Source organism: Cyprinodon tularosa, unplaced genomic scaffold (assembly GCF_016077235.1).
Source record: "Cyprinodon tularosa strain WSP-4 unplaced genomic scaffold, ASM1607723v1 ctg248, whole genome shotgun sequence".
NCBI classification, from domain to species: domain Eukaryota; kingdom Metazoa; phylum Chordata; class Actinopteri; order Cyprinodontiformes; family Cyprinodontidae; genus Cyprinodon; species Cyprinodon tularosa.
In genome coordinates this window covers 44267-55560 of record NW_024038921.1, presented here as the reverse complement: position 1 = coordinate 55560, position 11294 = coordinate 44267, and the positions used below count along the sequence as shown (strand labels likewise).

The 11294-nt window shown below is 39.1% G+C and overlaps 1 protein-coding gene across 1 annotated transcript in view; it reads right to left on the bottom strand.

Moving 5' to 3' along the window:
* Window positions 1-2008: 2008 nt before the first annotated feature.
* LOC119785410 (SPRY domain-containing protein 3-like) overlaps window positions 2009-11294 on the bottom strand; it is a 34656-nt gene continuing 25370 nt past the window's right edge. The window contains exons 7-11 of the mRNA XM_038288085.1: window positions 10022-10171; window positions 7596-7653; window positions 6351-6470; window positions 5252-5370; window positions 2009-5153 (exon numbers count right to left, since the gene is read on the bottom strand). Of these exons, the coding sequence (XP_038144013.1) occupies window positions 5019-5153; window positions 5252-5370; window positions 6351-6470; window positions 7596-7653; window positions 10022-10171 (582 nt within the window). The 3' untranslated portion in view covers window positions 2009-5018. The remainder of the gene's footprint in view (window positions 5154-5251; window positions 5371-6350; window positions 6471-7595; window positions 7654-10021; window positions 10172-11294) is intronic.

Here is an 11294-nt window from a genome sequence, read left to right as displayed (position 1 = left end):
TAATGGTGTGTACACCGAACTACAGGTGCTGGTCATAAAATTAGAATATCATGAAAAAGTAGATTGATTTCAGTAATTCCATTTAAAAAGTGAAACTTGTATATTATATTCATACATTACATACAAACTCATATATTTCAGATGTTTATTTTGTTTAATTTTGATGATTACAAATGACAACAAATGAAAATCTCAAATTCATCATATCAGAAAATTAGAATATTGTGAAAAGGTTCAAAATTGATGGCCCCTGGTGCCCCTCAGCTAATTAACTCAAACCACCTGCAAAAGCCTTTAAATGGTCTTTCAGTCTAGTTCTATAGGCTACACAATCATGGGGAAGACTGCTGACTTGACAGTTGTCCAAAAGACGACCATCGACACCTTGCACAAGGAGGGCAAGACACAAAAGGTCATCGCTAAAGAGGCTGGCTGTTCACAGAGCTCAGTGTCCAAGCACATTAATAGAGAGGCGAAGGGAAGGAAAAGATGTGGTCGAAAAAAGTGTACAAGCAAGAGAGATAACCGCACCCTGGAGAGGATTGTGAAACAAAACCCCTTCAAAAATGTGGGGGAGATTCACAAAGAGTGGACTGCAGCTGGAGTGAGTGCTTCAAGAACCACCACACACAGACGTATGAAAGACATGGGTTTCTGCTGTCGCATTCCTTGTGTCAAGCCACTCTTGAACCACAGACAGCGTCAGAAGCGAAACAGGACTGGACTGCTGGTGAGTGGTCCAAAGTCATGTTCTCTGATGAAAGTAAATTTTGCATTTCCTTTGGAAATCAAGGTCCCAGAGTCTGGAGGAAAAGAAGAGAGGCACTTCATCCACGTTGCTTGAAGTCCAGTGTAAAGTTTCCACAGTCAGTGATGGTTTGGGGTGCCATGTCATCTGCTGGTGTTGGTCCATTGTGTTTTCTGAGGTCCAGGGTCAACGCAGCCACATACCAGGAAGTTTTAGAGCACTTCATGCTTCCTGCAGCTGACCAACTTTTTGGAGATGCAGATTTCATTTTCCAACAGGACTTGGCACCTGCACACAGTGCCAAAGCTACCAGTACCTGGTTGAAGGACCATGGTATCCCTGTTCTTAATTGGCCAGCAAACTCTCCTGACCTTAACCCCATAGAAAATCTATGGGGTATTGTGAAGAAGAAGATGCAATACACCAGACCCAACAATTCAGAAGAGCTAAAAGCCACTATTAGAGCAACCTGGGCTATCATAACACCTGAGCAGTGCCACAGACTGATCGACTCCATGCCACGCCGCATTGCTGCAGTAATACAGGCCAAAGGAGGCCCAACTAAATACTGAGTGCTGTACATGCTCATACTTTTCATGTTCATACTTTTCAGTTGGCCAACATTTCTATAAATCCTTTGTTTTTATTGGTCTTCAGTAATATTCTAATTTTCTGATATGATGAATTTGGGATTTTCATTTGTTGTCATTTGTAATCATCAAAATTAAACAAAATAAACATCTGAAATATATGAGTTTGTATGTAATGTATGAATATAATATACAAGTTTCACTTTTTAAATGGAATTACTGAAATCAATCTACTTTTTCATGATATTCTAATTTTATGACCAGCCGCTGTATTATTGCTATTTATAGTTGACAATATATGGAATAAACACCTGGTGTATTTAGTATGACATTTTTAGCAGCTACTAAGAGACGTGTTGCTCTTGAACACAAATAAACCAAGCAGATATTTGCCTGTTATTGAACCAGGCAATAGTTAGCATACAGCTAATCATAGGTTGCCAACTGTAGGTTTAGAACAGCCTTTCATAGATAACCATGGTGGCATTCTCACTATGAAGGTCAGGATTTAAGCAGCAGAAAATGTTTTGTTTTACCCAATTAAAGCAAAGATGTGGTTACAGCATGCTGACTAGCAGTGTGCAGCAATGTGTGAGGGATTTCAAACTGTAGGACCAGCATGATCCGGTAAAAACAGGTAGCAAATGAAGCAGTGGAGTCAAACCTACAGTGAGTTTAAATATTAATTTATTAACATTTTTGGCATTGTTGCTTTAAAAATAAAAAATAGAGGTGAAAGGGAAAAAAAAAAGTATAATTAAGACATATTTCATAAGATAGAGATGCTGCATATATTTAAACAAAGACCATTCCATAGTCTCATCAACAAAAGTAAACAGAGTAAGTGTAAAAAAATAAAAATATAAGAGGAAAAGACCCTCTACAGTACAGGATGATGTGATTTAATACAAAGCATTTTCAGCATGTCAATAGCAGCAACTCAGCATCAATTAACCTGAAAATAAACAAAAAAAACTCAATCCTATATTCCAGCAGAGGTTGAAATCCATTAGCGAGACTCTTTCATTATTTATACAAACCCTTTACTGTCTGTACTGATCAACCCTCCCAATATCATTCTTCACAGATTGTTTTTTTTTTATAGAGGACAAACTGCCCATTTACATTAAAACATCTGTACAGGTTTTAAGGTAAAGCTCAACAGGCACGTGCAACTGTAGCTGAGCAAACAGCATTCTGGAGATAGAAAAGAGACAGCTGAGCCCTTAAACATAATCACTGACCAAAAGCCCCTGAAACGCATTTCTTCACAAATCCTCAAAGAAAATTGTCAAATAGATTTTCTGAACAGATGTTAGAATATCAGTCAATAGGAATATATAGAAATATTTGAGCGACCAAAACAAATGTAGAACAATTTAGGCAAAACCACAAACAAATTTGATAAAGATAAAATATTAAGGCCTCAAATTGAAACTAAAAAATGATTTTTTGATTATCAAATATACCTGAGGACAATGTGTATGGCTTCAAAGTTAAAATACAGAGTAAAATAAGTTTAATAAGAAAAGAAAAGCCGCATATTCTGAAAGAGGTTGACAGAATTAATCCCGTTTTCCTCCGGTGAGATTTGATCTACGGTACTTCCAAAACACTTCAAATATTTTAACAACCTTCTAATTTCTTTGTTTAAAAGAAAAAAAAAAAATCAAATGTATTATTTCCACAATAAATGGCCATGAGAGAAATAAAAAAATCTGAGTTTTTTTATGCATGTTTAGAGAAAAATCCTTTTAAAACTGTAAATGCAGTTAGAAAAATGCCAGACATAAGGACAACTTCCAAGATCATTCTCACTTAAATTAGCAAAAATAACAAACAGGCACAACACATCGCATATTCATGGTTAGAAAGGTTCAGACAGATTTGGCCTGTTTTAACCTCAGATTGTTTAATGTGAGAGAACATAATGGAGGGATATAACAAGCTTTCTGTGGCTGCAGGAGCTTAAGAGTGTGGTGAGGGATTCAAAGATATCCGACATAAAAAGACGGCCATCTTAATTCATGCAACAATATTCTACAAGTGGAGGACATTCAAATGAACTGCCAGCATGCTCAGGTCTTCGGGATGTGGAACTTTCAGTTTGCACATCCTGAAAGTAGATCACAAGATGCTAAAAGAAGACATGAAATCTCTAAACCTTCCTCATAGAACCTACAAAGAGCCTCTCACTGCTGTTTAACTTCCAGGCGAAGTGCAAATGGAGGAAATGTTCGTCTGCCTGAGAGAACATGGACAAACACCACGACTACTGGTATGATGTCATTTGGACAGATGGTTTTAGAACAGAACTGGACACTATGGCAAAAAGCTAATGTAGACATCATGAAAAGGAAAAACAAGTGTCCTGCTTAAACATCTCAGAGTGAGGATTAGGTTAAAAAAAAATTCCTTCAGAGCCACAATTAAACAGAGTTTCTCAAACCTAAGGGGTACAACTAGCTTACCTTATTCTCACCTTAAAAACATGTTACCTGCTCTTTTTTAATGAGATTATATTTGGCATTTAGTTTAAAGTGACTTAATAAAAATAATCACCAGGTTTTAATATATATGAGGGTATATAAGGGTACGTGAAAAAGGGAGGATGAAGAAAATGGGTGTAGTTTCATCTGGATGGCAAACGTTTCTAAACAGAAAAATAAGCATCATATTTAAGGGGAAAAAAGCGCACACATAGAAAGTAACCATGCCTTTGTGAAGTTTTTCGTGACTGTTGTTAAGTGTCAAGAGGGAGACTTTGAAAAACAGATTTCTAAATGAAGTTCTGAGAGTCTAAAAAGGAAACACAGACCTGCTTCAAGACCCAGCAGAGCCATGCTGGCTCTGATTAGAAGAGGTGGAAATATTCTGAATCTTAGTAAACTAAAGTCTGATCTTTTGAGTTTATCGTTGGCACATTCATGTTTCAACCAGATCTACAACTGGGTTTCAGCCACTCCAGATCAAATGCTTCTTTTTTTTTACTTTTAGATCACCTGTAATTATTTGAAGATAACAAACCAAATAAAAAGAAATATTAAAAAAACATTTTTTTAATATCAATAAATTGTTATTGCACTTTATTTCCTCGTAATTACTTCGAACCATTTCCCGTGAACGTCTTAGAAGACTGTGAGCCGTCTCACCACTGGGTGTCAGTAGTGGACCACTGATAGGAGCTCAGAAATGGTTCAAAAAATAAATCACCCTCTTTAAATTCTAGTGTTTTTCCATTTCTGCTTCCTTATCATGTAATAAATAAATCGCATGGGTAGTTCGGTACATTTCGGGTTCAACCTAAATAATTTCATCAGCCAATGAAACCTTAGAATAGAGGGTGTGCTTTTCTGAAGCAGAGCTACCTTTGGACTGCCTTATTTACATTATTGCTGATCTGTTGTTGATTGAGATCTGTTCTCTATCTGAACTTTAACATTCATTACTAAAGTCCCCTTTTTCATGGTTCAACGTCGCACTGTGATCAAATTGTCCAAAACATAAATATTTCTCTCTGCAATCAGGCTGCTTTAGCAGTTTCTTACAGTACAAAAGAAATTTCATAAAGCTGTTTCTTCAGGCACAAATGACGGCTATAAAGATCTTCTTTTGCAGATCTTTTCGCCAGCATGTAAAGTGAAGATTTGGAGGAATCCTTAATCACCCAAAGCCTTCAGTCAACCGCTGAGGGGATGCAGTTCAACTCTGACCTTTTCCCCAGTGCTCATCATCCCAATAGTGGGATAGAAACCGCTGGGTGGCAAGATCCCTTCCCTCTTTCCCACCACCTTTCCGTTCCGAGTAAAAAACACCTGTTCCAACACAAAAGCAGGAAAACAAGCAGTGTGAAAATGTTCTGAAAGCATACAGGTCCCTAATTTTATATTCTTATAATCTGACAGAAACTCACCATGACCTTCCTCCCATCTACGTCTTCCCCCTCCTCTTCCTCATCATTGTTTGCATACAGGTTGTTCTGCACCTCCCTGGGCCTTGAAGCCACATCCAGGTCCCAGTCATCAGCGTCATCTGTAGGGTTGAGAGTTGATAAGATTTTCACAATTCTGATTCCCTTATCGATTCTGCGAAATGATTTGATTCCTTATCGATTCTGTGTAACAATGAACTTGGTAAGTGCACGGTGACATTCGTCTACCCTCGCCTGGGACATTCTATTTCTGCCTGCCTCGGATAAAACAGAAGGCAGTGAACGGAAGATGCCAGCCTCTGAGCCAGCCAGGCTACCCGTGTCCTCACAGTCATCTAAATCTAATGGAGAAGGCATCCGTTTAATGAAAAAGCATTACTGTACAATTTCGGAGAGATAAACTCATCTCCCCCTGATTTAAATAAATGAGCGTCACCGTTCTCTCGCTCCCTAAACTGTGTAGCAACTTCGTAGAAGACTGATTTATTTCCAGAAATGGCATATGATTAACTGGAAACCACATTAAGCACAGCCAGTGATATAAAACTAGCTACTTGCCTTCCATGCTTGTCGTAACTTTAACTTCTGTCCGGAAGCATCAAAAACACGGCATTCTGTAAAATGTATGCCATGTTGTGTGCGCAGGTGTTTCTGCATGTCGGATGCATTTCCTCCCGCGACTGTAATTGCCACTTTGCAAAGATTGCAAAGCGCCTTGTTGCCATCTTTCTTTTCTTTAAAATGAAGCCAAACTTTCGATCGCTTTGAGTTCTTTTGTCTTGCTTCTCTAGACTTATGCCTGGTCACGTCGTACTTGCTTACTGAATGCCATGTGCATAACTTGCAAAAATCGTGACGTAGGTTGTCACCCAGCGTTAGTCTCTGGTGCTGCCTGGAACCGTTAAGAGGAACGTTAAGCGAGCTGCCAAACGGTGCCATGGAATTTGAACACATGGAACCGATTCTGAACAGGAGCCGGTTTTCGATTCCCATCCCTAATCGTCTATAAGATCCCCATCAGGAGGAGTGAGCCAACATGTGGATGATCAAGGTGGTGTAGAATAGGAGACAAAACCCTCACCTCCGCCATCGATGTTGAAATCACGTGGAAACATGATCCCACAGCCCATAACGTCTCCCTCAAAGCAGCGAGGCCCAAAGGGGTCCCCGACCCCGCTGCCGTGGAACAACTTCCCATCATCTGCAGTCAACAAGGAAGCCGTTAAACTCATAGTGCCAAACTCAGTGAGTACTGATGAGAAAAAAACTGAGATATCTGACTTCCATCCATACAGTCAGGATATGAATATTTAAATTAGCCGAAATACATTGTGGTTTGCTTACTTCACATCAAACAACTTTATTGGCTTTTAAATTAGATGGAAGAAATCAATTATAAAAAGTTTTTTTTTTTATTAAACCCTTTGAGTTAATCAAAGAGTTAACACTGTTTGACAGAACTGGAACCACGCCTTGAAGCACCAAACAGGTTTCTGTGGGTCAGGGATGTCTGCTCTAAATGAGTCTAAGGTGGATGCGCACCTTGAACATGTATAAGAGGTTAAACTGTACTGGGATTAAAGAAATTCAGGAAAATGTTTTTTTTTTATCTATAAATAAAAAGTCCTCTAATCATCAATACCACTCAATTAAAATATTTTCTTACTAAATTTCAGCTAAAACATTTTAAAGCTACATAAAGTTACACCTAAAAATATTCTATTTTATATTCTGCTACTTGGAGATTTTAATCACAAACTGAAAAAAATGCTTTATGTTGACTTTAGGCAGCAGGAAATCTTGGCAGCCTGGATTTCTAGAACCTTCACCCGCCAGGATGCTGGAGTCTGCTGCTCAGAAATATTTGAAAGTAGATCATAGATCATGTTTTGAGCTCTACTTTGTCACTTAAATTGTCTTAAAAAAAGGAACCTTCATAGTTTTCCTTCCAGTGCCCAGAAACTCCTCAGCAGCAGCAGAGCCTGGCATCGCTGTCGTCAACAGTCCGGGTGAACAGGAATCAATCAAAGGCCTTAGGAAAAGAGCTGACTGACCTGCTGCCCACACCCTGGCCATTATGGAGCTAGTTTTCACATGTCCTCTTAGCAATGTTTACATCCATCCTACTGCTAACCAGGCAACGGCCTGTGCCGTCATCCAAAACACTTCAATCTCTGCTTTTTGTTCTTCTCTTGTGCAAGAGCTGTTTCTGTGTGATTTCATACCTTTCAGAAAGTGAGAATTGAGTTTCACTGGTAGTGCTATTGAAACTGCAGTTAAGTCAAGAATATATAGAACATGAACAGACAGATCGGACATGATTCACCTGCATGATAAGCTATGGACCCTTTGTTCCAGCCTGGATGTTTGTCCTTTGGGTAGTCCTGCAAATCAAAAGACAAATTAGCTTAAGAAAAAGAAATCCATAGAACAAAATCTCCAAAGTGTCTCATTTAACCAAGTCAAGCTCTTAAACCCTTTGGAGATGACTTATTGCTTAAACAGAAAAAAAAACTGTATCATCATTCAACATGTTTATTGCTTCTAAGCAGTAAGGGGTCATTCAGGTTCAATCCAGCATCCTACATGTATTTTACTGGTTTAATCCAGTGAAATTCATAGCAAGAAGGCACCGCTAGAAGAAACGATGCTGTTGGTCGATCAGAGGTCATAATCATTAACCTTTGATCATAAACTGGTCCAAACAGTGAAACGGACAAAAAAAAAAAAAAAAAAAAAAAAAAATGGAAAACGGAATCCTTGAGTGATACTAAATACATTGGAGGCAGTGATACCAACTAAGCTGGTTCCAGTTCCTTGCTTCTAATATGAAGCTTTGTTCTGTTTTCATACAAACAGGAAAGCCAATCAACAGCGGACCTTTTAGCAACATGGATGGAGCTGAGGATGGGTTTCATGTGCCAGAACACCAACAGAGTTTGAGAGATGACAAACACACCTTCTGTTCATAGAAGCAAGGAGACCCTGTTAAAACATATTAATGACTGCTTTGTTTTGTTGAAGTGGGCAAGAGAGAGAAGAGAGATGTGAAAGAGAAAAATCCAAACATCAGTTCCAGGTACACTACAAGAGCAGCATAATATGCAATCGGTAATTCAAATGTTCTCTTTACAGGATACTCCTGCTCTACTGTGTGCAGATCTTAAATAGAAACCCATCACGTCCCAATCTAAAGAACCTTTAAGAAGAAATGAGAAACACAATCACTGTCAATGACGGAGAAAAAAAGAGAAGTGATGAACGCCATCAGGAGTAGCTGAGCTATTAAAACTACAAGTGCGCATAAATGACTCATTTAAGAAGTTTCAAAAAATCTAAACAATATCCAGATCATCGCAGGACTCGGTCAGCCCAGTTAAGGTCATGGTTCAACAAAAAGACAAAGAATAAGAAAGAATGGCTACGATTCAGTGTCAAAAACACCTTTGGAAAAAAAAAAAAAAAGGCTCAGTCATAAGGGGTAAGAGTGATTTCAACAAAATAAATGGAGACCCACTGACACTTTCCCATTATGGACGAAAAGGTAAAAGGAATCCACTATAAACAATTGCTCATGTATTCCCAAAACCACTAAGCTCATGTTACTCTGCAAGTAAAAAAGATGCCATTGTTTTGATTTTTACAGCAGGAGGTAAGGCTTCCCATCAGCAGACTGAAGCACATTACAGGAGAAGCAGTAAGGAATCACCATCTGATGGATTTATAATTCCTCAACTAACCACAGACACGGCAAGAAAAACAATTCCTGGAAAATAATCGGCCCAATGACAGAGCCCCATTCTCTACACCGTCTGACCTGAGGGTAGAACAAGCCTGCACAGAGTAACTAACAGCAGAGGAGACGTGGTGATCTTCGCTCCGGCAGCGTCTGTGGCCATAATTCATCATCTCCCAGGCTGTGGTGGCAGAGAAGCGCCGTGGCTCTGATGACTGATGCTGAATCAGAGCCAAACAGTTGAGAACAGCAAGCGAAAGCATGCAGCAACATCCCATTTCATAACCTTCCTATACGCACACACAAACACCTGACACTGTTAACTCCCCACCTCAGCTATTACTTCAGCATTTTATTTATGTTATAACAGGATGTGCTCAATGTAAACGATGATTTCATTTGATATGAATGACTGAAAACATTCAACAAGGCTTATTTCCACAATAAACATCACTTAACACCATTTTATAAGTGGGAAAATGATATACGCATCTAATGTTTTCTCCTCTACCCCCATTTATTCCTTATTAAACACAAGGAAATAAATCAACAATCAGATCTTATGTCTTTGCCAAAGTTGGCATTTTGAACCATCAATCCCTGCATGGTGATTCAACATGTAAATGGAAGAAACAGCTTTTTGATGGAAAAACAGACATGGGGCTAATATGAGCCAATATTTATTCAGTTGTTAGCTTTTCCTCCTTCGGTCGTCCATCATTTACACTGTAAAACACTGACAGCAGAGGTGCATATGAGGGAGAGGGATGCTGAGGTGTTTGAGGAAGAAAGTGGAGTAAGGATGCAAGTTATGCATTAATGATTTGATATATCTTATTGATATACTAACACATTATTAATCTAAAAAACAAAGTTTCCTCTTATATAAGGAGTTTTCTTGAATAACAAGAGGGGTTAGCTTTTTTTTTCTCACAATATTCTGATTTTTTAAAAGCATGCTATTATATTTGAACAATTTATTCAGGCCATTGTTGCTAAAAAGCAGAGGCTCTTACCCTGCGTGCCAGCCCCAGGGCGATGTAACACTTCTCTCCAGCATCTGTGATCTCCAGCTCAAAGTAGTGGAAGCGAGGGTTGAGAGGTCGACGGGCCTGAGCCAAGCCTACATCTACAATGCTCTTTCCTTTCCCCGTGTACTCCAGCAGCTGTGCATAGGCGACAAATGTAGACAAACATCAAGTAAAACCCATAACTTACAAACAGATCATTAACACATTTATTTCAATTTAAAAAGAAAACGAAAGAAACCCTGAAGATGACTTTTGCGGGACAGTAAAGTTTGTTAAAAGGCAAAAGATTTTACCGATTAAAATTACAAATATAACAGTTCACCTCAGTGAAGCAGAAATATTTTATCTTTTTTTGTGAAATCAAATAAATCTTCAAGAGTTATGGAGGATGACAGCTAGTCAGACCTCCTGCTTTAGCTGAAATCAGGCCCCATTTATACTACCCCTCTGAAACGATCCGTGCCGAGTTCGGACCGAGCTTGTATCCGTTAACTATGCCGAGCTTGGTTCATCAAACGCTTACAAATCACGCCAGCACGGTTCCTCCCCTCCTATTGGCGGTCCACGAAACTACAGCTCTCAAGGCGGGAATTACGCAAACAAAAATGGCTCGCCTGTAACATTCACATTATATTAGTGAGATTTCATCAATTGTGGAATGTAAGGTGAAGAAGGCATCCTTCTAGGTCTCTGCATCATCCCAGGTCAAACCCCGCCCTTTTGGTGCCATTTATTGTTAGTAGGCTGAGAAAAAGTTTGTGTTGTGAAGACACGTGTGAAATGCATAGCTGGACATGCCGGAAAAGCCAGGAAATAGGAGATGAGGCGGTCTGCTCACGCATTTTCTGATATCAGAAAACTGAGCCACAACAGAATCGCTCCTAACCCTAATTACCCCATTTATACTATCCTTTTTAAACCATGCTGAGATAGGTCCAAGCACAGTAACCAAGATAACTGTTGAGTGTAAATGGCACACAAACTGAACCGAACCGAACTATGCCAGACACAACCAAACCGCGCTAAACTAGTGGTAGTCCATCACTAGGGCTCCGCACGGTTCAGTTCTGGCTCAGTTCTCAGATAACAAAGAGAGCACGAGGAGAACTAGTTATCTCCTTATAGTCAGCCTCCATAATCATCAAATTTCAGACATTCATAAAAATACTAGCTTCCATACCATGCCACACTATTTTGCAATGATGATTCTGCTTAGCAATATAATGAACCTCTAAGTCTGCCATTGTTTCATGTGTTT